Source organism: Pelecanus crispus, chromosome 6 (assembly GCF_030463565.1).
Source record: "Pelecanus crispus isolate bPelCri1 chromosome 6, bPelCri1.pri, whole genome shotgun sequence".
Taxonomy (NCBI): domain Eukaryota; kingdom Metazoa; phylum Chordata; class Aves; order Pelecaniformes; family Pelecanidae; genus Pelecanus; species Pelecanus crispus.
The window spans coordinates 60,951,694-60,970,966 of NC_134648.1; the positions used below are offsets into that span (position 1 = coordinate 60,951,694).

The 19,273-nt window shown below is 41.4% G+C and overlaps 1 protein-coding gene across 1 annotated transcript; it reads left to right on the forward strand.

Annotated features, from left to right (window-relative positions):
- Positions 1-290: 290 nt before the first annotated feature.
- On the forward strand, positions 291-13,384 carry DLK1 (delta like non-canonical Notch ligand 1). The gene is made up of 5 exons (XM_075713109.1): positions 291-360; positions 1,476-1,539; positions 1,978-2,108; positions 8,151-8,292; positions 12,643-13,384. The coding sequence occupies exons 1-5, from the start codon at positions 291-293 to the stop codon at positions 13,382-13,384; spliced, it is 1,149 nt and encodes a 382-aa protein (XP_075569224.1).
- Positions 13,385-19,273: the final 5,889 nt, after the last annotated feature.

Genomic DNA, 19,273 nt, shown 5'->3' on the forward strand with positions numbered 1-19,273 from the left:
GGGGCGCGCAAGGTGCCCGCCTCCTCTCTCCGCCCCCGCGCAGGAGGGCGGGCTGGGCGCGGCGGGGTGCGCTCCCCTGCCTGCGGGTCGAGGGCAGGAGGGCCGGGCGGAGGCGGGCGGCCCTCTCCTCCCTGCCTCCCGTCCCTCCCTCCGCCCGCCCCGTCGCGCCGGAGCCCGGCGGCGCTGCGGGCGGGGGGCGCCGCCTTCCCGGCCGCCGCCGCCCGTCGAGGAAGCCGCGGGCGCTCGGCCGGGCTCCCCGCGGGGCGGCGCGGAGCGGAGCGGCCCCGGCCATGGGGCTGCGCGCCGCCGGGCTCCTCGGCTGCTGCTGCCTGCTGCCCCTCGTCCTCCCCGCCGCCCCAGGTAACGCCGGCCGCGGGGGCGCGGGAGGAGGGCGGCCGGCAGCGGACACCCCGCGCCTGCCGCGGGGAGCGGCGCGGCGAGGGGGGGCGAGTTGGGAAAGTTGGCGGAGTTTGCCGGCGCTGGGCGGAAAGGGGCGGCGGGAGCCCCCCGGCAAGTCCCCCGAGGGCAAAGCCTTCCCCGGCGCGCCCCGGGTTAGCGGTTGGACTGATGGTCTTAGAGGTCCTTTCCAACCTTAATTAAAAATATTTTTTTAAAAAAAATAATCCAGCCACCAGGCCAGGAAACATTAAAGTAATTATTACTCTCCCCTTAATTGGTTTAGTGGTGGACTTGGTAGTGTTAGGTTAATGGTTGGACTTGATGATCTTAAAGGTCTTTTCCGACCTGAATGATTCTATGATTCTATTATTTCTTTTTGGCTGAATATTCTTCGCGGATCTTCATGGGGATCTAGATTCAAATTGGCAAAGAAGGGGAGCTTTTCCTTTGCAGCCGACCGAGCGCGTCCCTCGAGCCATGTGCGTCGGAGGGCAGTGGCTGGTGGGGATACTGCAGGGGAGCATCGCTGGATGCAAATACTTAAACAAAAAAATGTGACGGAGACCTCTTCTCCTTAACTTACCGTATTCATGCGTGACTTAATGAAAACGGCGGGGTTTTTTTTCATCCGACGTAGGGTTGAAATGCATTCAACACCTTTACTGTAAGTTGTTTTAAATGGAATTCCTTTTCTGACCAAAGGTGCTTTTGTGTTTCGAGTAGTTCTGAAACAATGCATTTGGAGTGGCGTGTTGTGAAATGACATGCATGGATCTGTTCTGAAATTTCCCTTTTAAAGTAGTGTATAGTGATATTACATACACTTTGCCTGACTTTTTTTGCGGTCAATTCTTCATGTCATTTCACTTATCCTATAGGAACACTCTGTAACATGCTCCAGATTAAGTGCATTTAAAATTTTATGCTGAAAAAAAAACATGTATTTGAAGAAAAAAAAAACAGAACATTATGGAGTCTGGGTTCTTTTAAAACATCAGTAATGTGTAGAGGACATGATATGATTTTTTTCTGAGTGCTGATTTTTCTGGTTTGATATTATAAATCTCTTCTTCCAGGCGTGAAGTGTAAAACTGGCTGCCACCCAGAGAATGGATTTTGTGAATTTCCCAGTGAATGCAGGTAAAAAGATCTGTCAGACAGGGCTGTTAGCACAGGAACGGACAGCTTCAATAATTCATAATCGTGGTAAAAGAGAAGCTGGAATGATTTGCCCTTTGAAAATATGGAACTATAATGAAACAGCACTCTGTTAGGATACAGTAACTGGAATTGTAGAGCATAGACATCTAGGTGCCTTTTTAGTCTAGTCTTTCCGGCAAGAAAGGTCTTTACATTGATTAGGATTTTTTTTTTTTCTCATGGAATGAAATGCTTTTCTTCACATAAACTGCTTCTAATATCCCAGAAGTATTGATGGTATCTTTTTGTTCAAATGTGATTCATAGTCCAATTTTGTACCTGAAAGTTTATTTATTGTGCCTCAAAAAGGGGAACATCCTTGTAATTATGTTTATTAAAAATAAACTATGCCTCTATCTTGTCTTTTATCTCTTTCAGGTGTCAGCCTGGTTGGCAGGGTGCTCTTTGTAATCAGTGTGTTCCTTTCCCTGGGTGTTTGCACGGCAGCTGTGCCAAGCCCTGGCAGTGCATCTGTGAGGAGGGCTGGGTTGGCAGCCTCTGTGACATAGGTTTGCACATCCTTTCCTGTCCTTGAGCAAGTGACGTGAAACAGCCCCATCTGGTGCTGGAGACATGCAAAAGTCCTTCTGGATAACTAATTTGAAGAGATTGAATTTTAGCGCCAGATATTATAATAAGGGGATTCTGGGCAGTGGCATATAAACCTGGAACTTTTATAATAATTTAGGCAGAAGCATGCAGTATCTTTTGTAACTGGGCATACGTGCGAGCAAAGCGTAAATTCAACATTCTATTTTAAGCATTGATCATCGTGGACAAGGCCAACAAATAACTGCTCCCTTGTTGTCATATAAGCATTTTCTATAAAAATACAAGTCATCTTGTATATATTAAATAATTTGAAATATTTACCTGACACATTATATATATGCTACTTTCTGTTCAGAAAGACACTTAATACTTTATAATACCTATATAATACTTAATACTTCTTGAAAAGGAAGACATTCTGCTTATTTCTGCCTTTACTTAACCCAGTGATGATTCAGTGGAGTAGCATTAGTATAACTGAGAAGAGGGTCTGCCTGAACAGGCTGCCGCTTCCCTCTCAGATCTGAGGGATAAGCACAGCTCTTGTGTGCACTCTCTCACCCCTTGCCAGTCAGAATGAGCCAGCTTAGCGTAAGCAAGCTGAAGAATTGGCCTTTGCTGAGCTGGGTTTTTTTGGCTGACACAGACAAACGTTCAGCCAAAGAGAGCTGAGGGCACCGAAACCGCATGAGCATCCAGGAGCATGCATCTCTTCAGCCTGTGTAGCTGCAGCTGGAAGAGGACACATGTCCAGGGCCTCATTCTCTTTTCAGGTCTTTCAGGCTTTTGTTGTTACACAGCTTATAATTTATAGAGTATGCCTATGTTCTGCCAATGAATACCCAAACCAGTAATTAATGATGACACAGTTTGAACTGGATAAAATTTTGAAGATGACTAAAGGACTCAGAAGATTTCAGGTAGTTCATATCCTTGCCGTGACGTGCAGCTTGGTGCAAGGTACTCAGGTACGCATTTAGCTTCTCATCAAGTTTTGCAGCCCATATTCACCAGCTGCACACATAAGCATAGACAGGCTTCTTAGTTTAAAGCTAGTCCTGGTATGTTTGCAGGAGTTGTGGTAGCAATGGTGCAGATGTGACAGCTCTCAGAGTTGTTGTTCTGGACACCTCTCACAGACGTGTTTGTGCCTAAGACAGCCACCTAGATTCTCATTACAATTAGGAGGAATGTGTCCCTCTGTTGTCTGTGATCTACAATCATAGCTTTCTAAAACTAGACCGAACAACCCCCCACTGCCACCTTAGGAGGCTCAGTTCTATTTTGCTTGTCAATGACTCCAGAGGACCAGATTTTTAAAGGTACCATCTTCATATCTAAAGATTCTGTAAATTAATATTAAGTTTTTTTCAAGCTGGCCATAGATTTAAAAGCCGTAAGTGCCTAGCTGAATTTCTAAATACTAATGTATTTTTGCAGTTCTGAGCCTTGCAACATTTCCCTCGTGCACCTGGTACTTAGGATGCAAAACAATGCTTTGGAAATTGTACCCATATCTTTATGGAAAAATTAAATTTTAATACATATTCATTAAGATAGCTCTGTAATACAAAAAAGGTATCCCTTGCTTAAGTTCAGAAACTGTTATTTCTCTCAACACTCAGAGTCATCTCAGAGTCGTCTTTGCCAATTTGAATCTAGATCCCCATGAAGATCCGCGAAGAATATTCAGCCAAAAAGAAATAATAGAATCATAGAATCATTCAGGTTGGAAAAGACCTTTAAGATCATCAAGTCCAACCATTAACCTGACACTACCAAGTCCACCACTAAACCAATTAAGGGGAGAGTAATAATTACTTTCATGTTTCCTGGCCTGGTGGCTGGATTATTTTTTAAAGAAAATTATTTTTAATTAAGGTTGGAAAGGACCTCTAAGATCATCAGTCCAACCGTTAACCCAATACCACCATGTCTACTAAACCATGTCCCGAAGTGCCACGTCTATATATTTTTTGAACACTTCCAGAGATGGTGACTCCACCACCTCTCTGGGTAGCCTGTTCCAATCCTTGACCACTCTTACCACGAATAAATTTTTCCTGATATCCAATCTAAACCTCCCCTGGCACAACTTGAGGCCATTTCCTCTCGTCCTATTGCTAACTGCTTGGGAGGAGACCAACACCCACCTCACTCCAACCTCCTTTCAGGTACTTGTAGAGAGCGATAAGGTCTCCCCTCAGCCTCCTCTTCTCCAGACTAAACAACCCCAGTTCCCTCAGCCGCTCCTCATAAGACCTGTGCTCCAGACCCTTCACCACCTTCACTGCCCTTCTCTGGACACAGTCCAGCACCTCACTGCCCTTCTTGTACTGAGGGGCCCAAAGCTGGACACAGTATTCCAGGTGCGGCCTCACCGGTGCTGAGTACGGGGGACAATCGCCTCCATGCTCCTGCTGGCCACAGCATTCCTGATACAAGCCAGGATCCTGTTGGCCTTCTTGGCCACCTGGGCACACTGCTGGCTCATGTTCAGCTGGCTGTCTACCAACACCCCCAGATCCTTTTCGGCCAGGCAGCTTTCCAGCCACTCCTCCCCAAGCCTGTAGCGTTGCATGGGGTTGTTGTGACCCAAGTGCAGGACCCGGCACTTGGCCTTGTTGAATGTCATACAACTGACCTCGGGCCCATCGGTCCAGCCTGTCCAGATCCCTCTACAGGGCCTTCCTACCCTCAAGCAGATCGATGCTCCCGCCCAATTTGGTGTCACCTGCAAACTTACTGAAGGCACACTCAAACACCTCAAATAACCATCTTTTCATCTGCAGGGACATGTCATGTTGACAGTCTTTACTCTCAGTGGGTTTACCTACTCTAAATGCATTGTTTTGCCACAAGGGGTCAAGAGAAGTGTCCTCCTTTTCTTGCTACTGAAGGTTGCTACAAGTTCTTATCCTGACTCAATAAAGCACTGAAACCTCAAATAGGGTAATTGCTCAGCCACTAATCTTACCATCCTCTGCCAAAAAGTTGGTGTCAGTTTTCTGGCTGTATAGTCATTACAGACTGCTATAACTTATTAACAGGTACCACTCAACGAAACTTGTTCAGGTTAGGAAAAAGGAAGGCTTTTGAAGGCTTCTGCTCTTTTGGGGATCAGCAGCATATACACATAACTTTTTTTAAATATGGAAATACAAACCCATCAATTTCTTACCATAAAGTACCAGACTCTCTGCCTCTCTCTTCTAATACTGAATTTTTGTGTCTGATGAAAGAAAGCCACAGTTGTTATATTTTTAATGTGCATATAACATTAAGTGCTATTTTTTAGCTACTGGAGACCATTTTTGGCTTCAGGCGTATAATCAGATAAGGCATTTTAGAAAGCTACATTTGTATTGTTTCTGTGGAGATTGACAAAGGGTCGTGAGTAATGCAATTGTGGCATTCTCTTGAAATTCTTCCTTTTTGCTGCTACAGAAAGCATAATATTTGCCAGGGAATTTCTGGCATAGACACTGGTTTAATGTTGGCAGCTTAGCAAATGCCAACTCACAAGGATGGCAAAACTGGGAATGGAAAGCTGTGAGGGTCTGAAGTTCATTTGGCCACTACTATAAACACCTGAAATATTTGTAAAATATAGATGTAGTCTCAGCAGCTTATTTACTTGCTAAGTGTAGGAGGAAAAAAAGACAATTCAGAATGGTGGTGTTATCTCTTTTTCTTTTTTCTAGAAAAGTTAGTGTATGGTCTCCCTTGCTTGGATCATTAAAGTTCCTTTCTGGAGTAGTTTTAGATCATGAAGTGGTTTGCTAATGCCTCTGACTGTGTAGCTGTTGTTTCTACTGTGGGCAGCCTGGTTCTCAGTTCGGGTCAAGAATGACCTTCCCAGTACTTTATAGGGATGCAGATTATAGGTCGGGCTTGATCCACTGTAAACATGCAGGCCAGGATCAGTGGTATCATTTATGGCTATTATTGCACGTGGACAGACATGGCACTTAAAGAAAGAAATCTATGAGTTGGTTAACCTCTGCTGGTTAACCTCTTTGCAATGGAGTGCACCAGCCATGGCATCTTCTCATCCTGTGGAAGCACAGTCTTGAAATTGGGTATATGCACACCTGGAACCCGGCTGCACAGTACAGGGTTTCCCTCTGCAGCTGTCTTTGAGAGTACAAGAGCAGCTACCACATCAAACACTGAACATAACACGGGGAAAAAACGTTTAGTCCATTTATTTCCAGGAGAAAATGACAGCCCAGTTGGAGTATGTGATCCACTTTGGTAAATCAGATCAGTCATCTCTGGCTGTGTCTGCACAGTCATGTTAGTGGGCCCCTGACCTCCTGCTTGAATTTTAGCTGCAATTTGGCTAAAAGGCCAACATGTGGTGTGAACTCAGAGTATACTGTGCTACATGTCGCTCAACTGCTTTGCCAAGGGCATGTGTTGGTAGGCTGTCATCAAAGAGCATACAGGTGGAGCCTCTAAAGCCCATGACGCTTGCATGACACGGGGTCTAGAAATTCTGCTGTGACATAGACTACTACTGAGTGTGCCTTCCTCATAAAAACACTCAGTGATTGCTTCATGTACTGCAGCATGACAACTTAGTTTTATGCAAATATGAATTAATTTATTGGTAATGTGATTGTGGCCATTCATAATATATGTGTAAATGTACAGTCCTTTTTTCAATTCTCATCTCAGACTCAGTTATCACTTGAAGCAAGTAAATCAATTGGTTGTTGGCCTTTTGAGAGGTAAACTAGACAAAATAGAGAAAACCGGCTATTTGGGGCTATTTATGTATTTATGTTTTAAAAGAATATATTCCTACAAGCTTTCAAGTTGTGTATTAAAATTAAATCCTTGACACAAATCACTGACAGTAATGTGTGTGTATATGTGTATATATACATACACACATACTTATCCATATATATTTCAGAGAGTTTCCTTGCTCCTGCGTCAGAGTTCATGCTTTATTAGCATGTGAAAGCCTGTGAAAATAGGTGGCAAACAACAGTGCTCCAAAAAGCATTCAAGGTTATTTTGGTCCTTGTGAAAATTGGAGCTTACACTCAAAGTGCATGCAAAGTGGTTGTCTTGCTTTGAGAACAGGCTAATACATTAGAAAATAGAGCCTCCTATCCAGGGAAGATTGTATTTGAAAGCTAAGGCTGTTGAAATGTTTTGCTATGGTTAAAATTTTGCAGTACCTCATCTACCTTTCATGTTACGTTGTGGGAAGTAAAATAGGGCATTTAGCCCTTAAATCTCTTTTCATCTGCTTGGAAAGTTTATGTGTGCACATGAGTGTGCGAGGCATCAGATAACTTGCAGTCAGCACTTCTCTGCAGCTGCTCCATTAGTTGGCTAAAATATGCACTTGTTTGTTTATTTATTTTTAATTATTTTAAAAATTCAGTAATCATGTGAGTAGGAAGTGGCTCAGCAGGGAAATTGTAAAGAAAATGAGATGTGTGACTTTGGGTCCAGATGCCATACAGCTCTCTCTTCTGGTACAGTTGTGTAAGGGCTGGATGCAGCCCAGCCAAAAGATGAAATTTTAAGAGATTTTTGCAACTTGTTGATCTCTGTTATTATGAAATGTTTGTTCATAAGCACATAATGATAGGCTCTCAGGCAGGGAGTGGGGAGAATTCCCAGTTCCTGATTGCTTTATCAGAATTCGGCTCATGGAGAAGCCAAGATTGTGAAAGGATGACTAGACTACATAGAGGTTCTTTCTCCCCTACTAATATTTTATTGATAATACTACTTATTTATAGACTGGAACAAATCAAACATATTTTACAAGTGGGAGCTAGGAAGAGAGAAACAAGCTGAAAGTGCTTGCAATAGTTGAACAGTCTGAACTCTGTTTTGACAGAGGGAGGAATAAATGAGAATTTTTAAATGCAGGATGAAGGACCATTAAAGCTATACTTTATTTGAAGTACTGTTTACTATTTACTGACTCTTTCTCATTAGAATAATTGAGCCCTGTTTTTTTTAAACAGATATTCACCCGTGTTCTACAAAGCCCTGCACCAATAACTCAACATGCATAGAGACTGGCGATGGAGGATATATTTGTCTATGTGCCCAGGGATTTACAGGAAAAAACTGCCATCTCAAAAAAGGTCCCTGCATTATTAATGGGTAAATATTGATTTCTGACATGAATTTAAAATCCCCACTCCTACTGACTATTATTCAGAATTCTTTGCTAAGTGGAAGTATCTCTGTGCTAAAATATATAATGCTTCTGCTAGTTGCTGATATTTTTATCAAACTTTACAAATCTGATCTGTTCATATTGTAAAGATTTACAGATTATCAGCATGAGTTTGTGTGCATAATTTGCATACTGAAAGTGACAATTTCACATTTTGTTGTGGTGAATTCATGCCTTCCCATGATTTTAGTAAACAAACTTGAAGTAACCTCCCATCCTGTGTTCTCACCTGTAGTGAGAGATAATTGTATATACAAATCATATAGAGTAATAAGAACAGTAGCCAAGACACAAATTGTTTGCACAAAAACATTTAGTCCACCAGCCTGTCATTTTTCTTAACTGACATATAGTGGTATGTCCATAGTTTACTGAAGGAGATAATCTTACTTCCACCAGAACAGGGTGTGGGAGGCCATTGCTCTCCATTCTCTAAGAGAATTGAGACATTAAGAACAGCATTGCCAGCAGGTTGAAGGAGATGATCCTTCTGCTCAGTCCTGGTGAGACACATCTGGAGTGCTGTGTCCAGTTCTGGGCTCCCCAGTTCGAAAAAGACATGGACACACTGGAGTGAGTCCAGTGAAGGGTCATGAAGATGATTAAGGGACGGGAACATCTCTCTTATAAGGAGAGGCTGACAGCTGGATTATTTAGCCTGGAGAAGAGCAGGCTCTTGGGGAACTTACCCATATGTATAAATACCTGATGGGGAGAAGCAAAGAAGATGGAGCCAGACTTTTCTTAGAGGTGCCCAGTGAAAGGGCAAGAGGCAATGGGCACAGACTGAAAAACTTTCAGTAGTATCACTGGCAGAACTGTTTGAAAAAAGGATGACCTTTCAAAGTTTAAAAAAAAAGTAGATTGGTGTTTTTGTTGAAATCTAGAAGTACCTGCTGTCTTCCAGCTTATCCAGGATCTGATCCCATAAGCGTACCGAATGCCTTCCTGGTGGATACAGGCTTGGTAAAACTAATCACCTTAAAATCAGATTTTTCTTTTTGGAGACTGCCTTCTTTCTCTCTAGCTCCATATTAGTATCCTCTGGTTCTCTTTTTGGTCAGCAGTAGATAATTATGAATATTCAGATCTACCATATGATTAAATCTTCCTGAAGACTTGTACTCTCTTGTTGAAGGAACACTGACACCTCTCCATCTCTGGCAAGAATTACCATTCTTACAACTTTATGTCACTGGAATTTTTTTGCCATTGCTTTTAGCTGGGGGATAGTCACACAGTTCTGTCTGGGTTTCCTTTCAGCATCTAAGATAACTGCTCTGATTTGCCTGTTTCTCTTCATTGACAATGAGGAAATTTAAGTTCCTCGGAAGTGCCTTGAATGACATCCGAGCTACTTGCTAGCATAAGGGATGTGAATAGCTTACTTTGTCCACTTTTCATCTGTAGAGCAAATATTTCAGTAATTCAGCGTGGACATACATTAACTATCCAAAAGAACAGGTGAGGTACAGTATCAACGAAATAACACGGAATAGTTCCATGTACTTCATTGAAATCCTCAAGTTTTTAAATTGCTGAAACCACGTTTTTGTGATAGTACTCTGTGTTCTAACTGAATACTCAGGAGCTAGTCTGGAAATCATGAACAATTTTTCTTAAGGAAGCAACATACTTGAAACAGCAATTCCTTTTCTCTAGGAAGCTGTGTCTTTTTCAGGAAAATGAGGCTCTACAAATCTGCTTTTAGTTCGAAAAGACAACTGTTCTCAGCATAAGCACTCCGTGTCTGCTAATAGTTCCCAGTCCACCAGAGAGTGCACCTCACATCCTGGAAAGAGACCTCATCATATGATGTCATCTCATTCACATCTCACTTCCTCTCAGTTCCTCTGTATGTCAGTGGTATGTTAACAATGTTGAAATTACTAAGCATTGCTGCTGGCTCCTTAGTTAATATTCACAGGTGGAACCAAGAAAATTCACAAATCGAAGTGATTGTTCTAGTCTGTTTACAAAATCAGGCAGACGTATCTGCATTAGTGACATCTGTGTGATGTTTTGAAGTTTGGCTCTGAAGCAGAGCAGCGAGTGGTACTTTCTAAAATGAAAGCAGAGGATTTGGAAAGCAAAGAAGTAGTCTGTCCGTGTTCCCACAACTAGACCTTCATGTGCCACACCTTGCTGAAGATGCATTAAATGCCAAGAATGCAAAGTAACTGAATCTATTCAAGGAGATTAATATTAATAACTTAGTTATTCAAACATTAAAATTAGGCATATGCAACTCCATGTTAGTAATAAATAATACATTTTCAAAATTCTGCATATTTCCCCTTAGCTGTTTCTTATTTAAATTGTTTACACTTCTGAAAGGTTCAGAAAAAATTTTACATTTATATTCTTCAACAATTTCTTCCCATTTCCCTACAAAGTACTATAATTTGATGCACCCATGAACATTCAAACTGCTACACAGCACCATATCCAAAAAGAGCTTGTCAGATTTTCCATGTGAATTACAAAGCCAAGAGAGGGTGCTAGACTCTCCAAGACAGGCCATAACCATTCATTTACTCAAGGACTGTACAGCTACGGCTTCTGTATTTTGCTTAAAGCAGACATAGTGGCTAGTGACTGTGGCAAAATTCCCTGTTTGCATGATCACCTCAAGTTGTCACCAACAACTGATAACTGCTATGTCAAAGTCCATGGACAACCACACCTTTCACTTTCCTAATACTGCTTCCAGACTTCCAATTTGTTCTTTCAGTAGCCTTTTTTTTCCAGCCAACATCTACAGTGAAGGACAATACAAGAGGACAGAGCAGTTCACGTGGAAGCAACGAAAAACAGGCAGATGATTCCTCTATTCAGGCTCTCCTGATGGGTGGCCACCCAGTGTTTCAGTCCCCAGTAAAGCCAGAGGTGCTTGGGGTAGTCTCTATCATAGCTACTCCCACAGCAATGGCTGGGCATTTGCAAAGCTCAGCCTTACCCTGACCAGTGGTCAGGGACCATTTGTAGTCAGAAACTTATGCCTCTTTCACAGTCATCTCACTCAGACATCAACAAATCTCTTAAATCTCTGCCCCACCATGGAAATCCATAATGGCCAATTGCTACTGACCACTGCATGTGTGAAATGTCAGCATTCATGAAACTGTGATGTTCATTACCCCTGGGACTTTCCCCTGGAAATGTAACACTTAAATAACAGCTTAGACTTTTCAACTATGTCCTGGTACTATGTCTTCAGAGATTTATTAGTATTAGGAAAACTGTTGTTGTCAGAGAGGCTTGTTGTAAGCTTTACCAAGTGTTACTCATTTTTAGAAGGTAAGTTTTAAAAGCTTTGTTCATATATGATGAACTGTCATAAAAGTGAGTTTTGAGATTTATTTGTAAACCCGTGGCCCACGGCCCCTTTTCTGCCAACACGGCCAGTGGAAGGACCAAGTCCACATTGCATAGCTCCACTGAATTGGCACATTTATGCCTTTCTGTCAATGGGTGGCCCTATCTTTTGGCCTTACACTCAGTAAGGCACAGCTACGTTGCAAAGGTAAAAAAAGGTGTCTCAGTGAATTTACATCACTTAAAACATAGTACCAGGCTATTAATTATTAAGTTCTTAAAAGGTTTGCAGAAATACTTGGTTTCCTATGGTGCTGTCCTCACATTACAGCTGCCTTTGCCAAGGCTGAAACTATCCCATTTATATATTTTATTATAATGATATTTATCAAAATTTTTGGCTGAACAGCAGTTCACAGGAAAGTATCTGTTCACCTCTAAATTTTTGGTATGTCATGGAGCACTGGAGAGGCAGAATAAAAACAATCAGCTTTACATCTAGCTGCTATGGTGGAGTGTTTTGCTTTGCCAATAAAATACATAGATTATCTTATGAATAATCAGGTAGAAAAGAAAGCTATGCTGCTAGTGTCTTTGTTCAGTCTTGTCTGAATAATTGCTCAGCTAAATAGCTCTAAGCATATGAAAACACTGGGAAGCTTAATTTGGATAAATATTTGAAATAATTTAAAATCCCTTCACAGCTCTTCAGGTTGAATTTATATACTGGTGTATTAATCCTGCCTGAAGGGTCGGCAGAAGATAGTATAATCTGTATTGACAAAGCTGTTGAACAAACTCATTCTTGATTCAACTTCATTGACTTCAGTGGATTTGCATTTGGAATTGCCTCTTCTAAAGAAAACCAGCTCCTTTTATTAGATAAAGTGTTTCCTAATAGCTTCTTTCATTGGACTTTAATTCAAGTCTGTCTATGTATTTGTTATCTATTCTAGCTCTCCCTGCCAGAATGGAGGAACATGCATTGATGACAATGGTTTTGCACCACATGCCTCCTGTCTGTGCCCTTCTGGTTTTGCTGGCAACTTCTGCGAAATAGATAGAGATGACTGTGAATCCAACCCGTGTGAAAATGGAGGCACATGTACAGATATTGGTGTCGGTTTCAGCTGTTTTTGTCCCCATGGCTATACAGGAAAACTCTGCAGCAGCCGTGTCATATTCTGTGCAAGTGGCCCATGTGAGAATGGAGGGACATGTAGTGAACATCCCCAGGGAGGATTCGAATGCATCTGTAAACCAGAATTTGTTGGTGTGACCTGCAAACATCCCAGCAAAAACACAAGCCTCTCTGGAGAGAATATGGAGACAAAGCATAGGCAGAATTACAAGCCACCCCCAAAAGCTCATCACAGATCAGTGCAACATCAGCAAGAAATCCTGAAAATAACAATGAAAGAAACAATCCAAAATGCAGATCCCATGCTCAGTAGAAGCCAGGTGATATGTTTCGTTGTACTGGGCTTGCTTACCTGTCTTGTTGTCTTGGGTACAACTGGGATTGTGTTTTCTTCAAAATGTGAAATGTGGCTTGCTAATGCCAAGTATAGTCATCTCCTACGCAAGAAAAAGAACTTTTTTCTGAAATCTAACAGTGGGGAAAACCTCTCAGTTAATATTATCTTCCCAGAGAAGATCAAGTTGACTAATTACACTAAGAACTACACTGCTATCTAGGCCCTTGAAAGCTGAGCAGCAACTTGCAACTTTCCATAGCAATATGTAAAATAGATTGAACTTCTTACCTGCGATTGGCCTCAATATTTGTGGGTACATTTGCTGTAGCTTGTGCTAAGTGATAGTGAAGAAATATGATGTATCTGTATTGCTAAGGATTTTTTCATTCCCCCCCCCAAAAAAAAGGATTAAAGAGCAGGGAATGTTAATTTGATTTCTTTTCAAGGCAGCTATTTTTTGTAAAATAAAAGGTGATTTACCACTGGGACTGTACTGCAGCTTTCTTGTCCTATGCATAGTTTATTTGGCAAATACGGTACCTGTAAATTACTCAGTAATGCTTTTTTTTTTTTTTTTAATAAACAGCAATTAAGGGCTATACTGGTTTATTTATTCATTTGTAAATGTTATGGTACAGCAACGTATGCAACAAGCGTCCCTGCCTAATTCTTCTGCTATCTGTTGTAAGGACTTTAGAGATTGCGATCAACAGGAGCACATTCACACTGATGTCTCACCTACCCAGTCAGTTTTGCTGTTTTTTTACATGCTTATAAGATGGATTACTCCTTGTATAGAATCTAATAGGTCTTTGTGATAATTAGTTTCAGGTTAAAGGTCTCTTTTGCTTGTGATGCTGCCTCCATGAATTGCTCTGTTTACCTACCAAAATGTTAGAAAGGTGTTCGATGTCTTTGGTCATACTTTCTGTGTAGAGACCTGGTAGGTATGTAAAGGATCCGATTCTGACTTTTCTATAAATATTCCTCAAGGAACTCTGCTGAGAAAAGTATCCTTCACACCTGTGTCATGGGGAGAAATGAAAAGATAATGTGTGTCACCTGAAAAAGGACAGTTGCTTTTAACTCTTCATTCCTGCTTGTTCCCTGTCATATTTCAAGGAGACGACAAGACTTCCAAGAATCAAAAGCAGCACTGGCAAACAAGCAAAGGCTCATGACAGCCGCAAAATTGTTAGGGGCCTGAGGGCACTAAAAGGTCCTAAAGTGCCTGAGGAGCCTCACGTGGGGCCCTCCCCCACCCCCTGCCCACTGGCCCGTTTCAGGTCAGCCTAGGGCTGTTGGTCCTGATCTGGCTGTGCTGTAGGAGTGCTGGTCTCCACCTCTGCCTGCTGGGTGGACCTCAGCCCTCTACTGTAGGTAGCCCATCTGCTGCATGGGTCCTTTGGACCTGTGCTCCAGCCCTGTCGCTGGCCCTGTCTCCTTTTACTCCTGCCTGGAGCCCGCGGATGGACCTCAGACCTGGTTCATCACTTGCCACGTCTGCCAATAGCCCCTGTTACCAGCACCAGCTCTGATGCGTTCAGCCCCTGTGAGGCCGTGCTGTGGGTGAGGGCACGTCCCACCCCGAGGCATGACCCCCCTGGCTCTCCCAGCTTCTCCTCCTTACTCGGCAAGCCTGATTCTGGATGGTCCCTTTCCAAATGCAGTGCTTAAAGGTGTCTTTAGCTGTTGTTAAGTAACAATTTACTTCCCTAGCCACCGGAGGCAGGAACACTTAGCGGCTTCTTCTAAGCTGTCTGATCACTATGCTATTCCCAAATCCACTAACAGCTGCTGAAATTAAAAGAACAACAACAAAAAAAAAGCCTTAAAGCACATACAGGTCATCAGCCTAAGATTTTTTTCTGTTGACATCTCTCTTAATTGCTATGAGTATATAGCAAGTTTGCTGTATTGCTGATAATATTTGCACATATTACACATATTTGTACATTGCATTACAATGTAGTGCAAAGGTTAGCGCTAACAGGAAAAAATGGTGTTGAGATACTACTGTGGAAAGTGCTGACTTCTAGATAACAGGATGAAAATTTTAAAGCAAGCAGATGTTCCCTCTCAAAACTCTTGTTGAGAAGACAAATACTCATCAAACCCAGCAACTTTTCAAGCAGTCTTAGTGAAGATGACTGACTTAGAAATCCAGATGAAGGTAAAAACGGGTAAGCAGCATTGAATTTGAAGCCATGAAACATGAGCAACAAGAACTTACACATTTCTTTTAAAACAATCTATTTTAAACATGTAATTCAGTATTGTACATTTTTATGTTATCTATTCTCTGATTAGAAGTATGTTAGGATCAATTTGGAGTAATCAGAAACACTGAATAACTCCACTGGGTAACTCAAACCATGCAGCTTTGATTCAGAAACATTTGCAACAGTAGATATCCGCTAGGAATCAGTGATTAAATACCATACTCAGCTGTGCACCTTCCCTCTCCCTTTCAGCAGAGGCTCTGTCAGCCCTTACAGCTTGCTCTGCTCCGCTCCCAGCCAGAGCAAAGGTTTCAGTAACAAAGCTTGTGTTTAAAATAGAAAATCCAGGTAATTATATTTCATATTTATAAACTGTCACATGATTTTTGGCCATGGTGACCTATTTGGTGACTCTTCCATCACAGTGTATTTCTTCATATGTAGACAGGAGAGCCTCTTTGAAGAGAACATCATTAGCTCAGCATGGAAAAAACCACAGATTTCAGCTCCCGGCATCCTTCCTGTCCTTGGTGGTGTTAGTGAAGAAATATAGGAGGCTGCTATTGTCCTGCTATACCCTCCAAAGGGAAAAAGTCTTATCTTAAAACATGAAAGGCTGGAAAAAATCATAGCTGTCTTTAGCTTCTCCATTCCAGAAAAGAATTAAGCGTATGTGTGGGAGTTTCTCATGTCTGTGATGTTAGTGTAGTGAATAGCTCTGAAGCCTGATCACCACATAAGTGACAGAGAACTGGGCTGATAAAAAAGATTTAAGAAAGCTACAGTGTTTGAACTTATAGCCTGCAACAGGTCTCCAAAGCAAGAAGTTTAAAACAAGCATTATGCAGAAACACTGACATAAAGGCAAAGAGGAGACAAAGAGCAGATACCACTTTAATTTTATGTCTATTCTACAGATTTTTTATTAATGGACAGAGAACAACATATCTATGATAGCCATTGCCAGAGGTACCAACCTATATTGCCGTTTCACCTTTTCTATTTCTGAATGCTTTCCCTTAATGATGATGTCTCTGAGCCTCAAACCCCACCTCTGCCTTATTACCTGTAAAAAAATAAATAAGGACAACTAGGCTGAGGGTAGGACAACTAGCCTGAGGGATGGGCTGGAACAGTGGGACAGTTTGTTAAGGACAGTAGCTCCTTCTTGTCCCCAAACTATAGAAGAATATATTAAAAGGTATTTTTATGTTAACCATCTCCCTTTGAGCGGTCTTAGCCTCTGTTCTGGCTACATTAACAAAAAAAGACCCATAGATGTTCCACAAAGATCAGGTTTTTACAGATAGGGTGTGGATGTTTTTCTGGGGTTTTTTTGTTGGGGTTTTTTTTTCATGGACATGGTGGGGGAGAGGTCTGGCTGGTGTAAAAGTAGAACATATGAATAAGTAATCACCAAACTCTTGACAAGGATGTCTGAATAGAGAATACGTGCATGGCTTTTCTTTTTACTGCCATTCTTGATATCTGTCCATACCAATAAGGTATGCGTTGCTTTTGATTAATAAGGATTGTATTTGCAAGTGCTAAACCATCTGCTGATGATATATCCACAACAGCCCCGATGATCTGCTCTTCTGCATTGATAACCTGAGTTCTGTTCTAAAACAAATATTTAGGTACAGATGGACCATGGTATTCCTACTGAAAACAGATCTTCAGCTTTTGAGGGTGAAGCACCATTAAGGACCTGGCTGCAGGAATATATACAAACCATCACTGAAGACAATGGTCCAGATTGCACCGCCTGAGTACAATACTTTTCATAACTATGTCCTTCCCTCTCCAAGTTCTCAAATTTGCCTGTGCCTTGGAAAAATTTATTTACCATCACAGCTTTAAGGGCAAAACAATTTGCTACAAATCTAGGACTCTTATTTTTCTATTTTTTTTAATCCAGGACTTTCCTGGCAGAACTACATGCATATGCATCCAGAGCACACTAAATTATTGCACATGTACTATGCATGCACTGTTGATTTTCCAAAACACATCTCATTTACTATGCATTTCTTGTGAATGAGCCATGGACAAATTTTGCATTCCTGGATGTCACTCAGCCTAGGAAAATATCCAGTTCTGCCTGGCTTAGGTGAAAGAAGAGTCTTGAGAGAAGACTTTTGTGGTTGCTCAACCCATATTGGAGCCAGCACTTGAGGCCCATAAAGACGGGCCAATTTTGCTGCATCTCTGTGGCCATTAAATGAGATCAACCCAGAAAATGTATTGTGTATTAGATTTCGCTCTTATAACATCAAGTAATATTTTGAACTTTCTTCCTAAATTTCTTTAAGGAAATGAGGATATAGTTCTTTTAAAACTTTGCAAGAGGGGGAACAAGACTTTATATAAAGGTGAATATTTCAGTCTCAAATACAAACTGAACTGTTGCTCTGGGATTTGAAGAAAACAATTGAATTAATTAGTTTTGGTCGTTAGTTCTAAAGCTCAAAAAGAGACTTTTTCTTCCATAGAATCATCTCATTCCCCTATAGCTCCTCAAGTTGGAGGATCTTTCCTCAAGCTCATATCTGAGACAGGGTCTCAGACAAGTTCATGGGAACACAATATAACATCTACTCCTTACCCTTAGCAATCCAGACAAATTTTGCAAGCACAGAGCAACATCCTTATATTCATGGTCTTTCAAAGGCAAGTTTGAGCAACGTTCAAGATGCTAAAGTATGAAGATGGTGTAATACAAAGAAAAGGGATTAAGCCAGGCTTAACTAGAAGTATTGATTAGACAAAAAATGTTTTTATGTTTTGCCACATGAAACTTGGAACAAAAATACTGTTTTATTCTTCCTCTTTCCATCCACTTTCCTCTTTCAAAACGATATCCTTGCTATTAACTGCAGCCTTCTACTATGTATATCCACTTGATGGCAGCATTTGAACACAGAACCGTTTGACTTTCTTCAAACTCTGTCCCCTTGGCATTTTGCATTGGAAAGTTTGTAACCCATCCCAAGTGACTGGTTATGGGAAATGGGGAAAAAGGGAGAATGAGAACATGCCCGTGGTTCTTCACCTGTAGGTAACTACTGCTCATGACCTAGTGAACTGCAGCAAAACCAAAACCACATCTGTGTTGGTAAAGAAAGCCAGCAGTATTACCCCAACAGAATTACTGGTCTCCTTTGGAACTAAACTGGAGAGTAGAGACCTGACATCTACAGACCTATGGGGTTAATGATACTTCTGGAAAGGTTACTGCAATAAGAATACCCAGTTTGGATCTTCTGCCATCATGCATGAACATGTGCACATTTACATATTCATAAGTAACGCTGGATTTTGGTGCACTACCTGTGGTATGTAAAATTTATCCATTCTTCAAACTTGTACATGGCTTTTGATAAAAAAAACAGAGTATGCACTTGATACACAAAACTACATGAATGAAGATAGCTTAAATGAACAGTAACTGAGAGGAAATGAAGAACAATGAAAGGAATACCAAGAAAATATTTTATACAAATTCAGGTAAATGAAATTTTTGGTACACTAGTATACTCCTAGCCCCTCACATTTTACTTGCGTATTTTTTTCAACCCAAAAGGGCATGCACAGCAACTTTGTCAGTAATCTTGTATTCATTCTCATGCTCCCCACACCATGTGGTGAAATTTTTATTTGCCTGCCTCTGTCTTACCAACTTTCAAAGGCTTTCAAATTGGAATGGGGAACGTATAAGTTTTCATTTTTAAAAATCTTTTTTGTACCAAATTCAAGACCAGAACGTCATTTGGTTTTCCAGAGCAGTGGCAGGCATCTCACAACTTGCTAGAAATTGTGCATCTACAACATTTCCAGCAAGGAATGGTTAATACTTTGACAGGCCAAGTAAATGTGTACCTTCC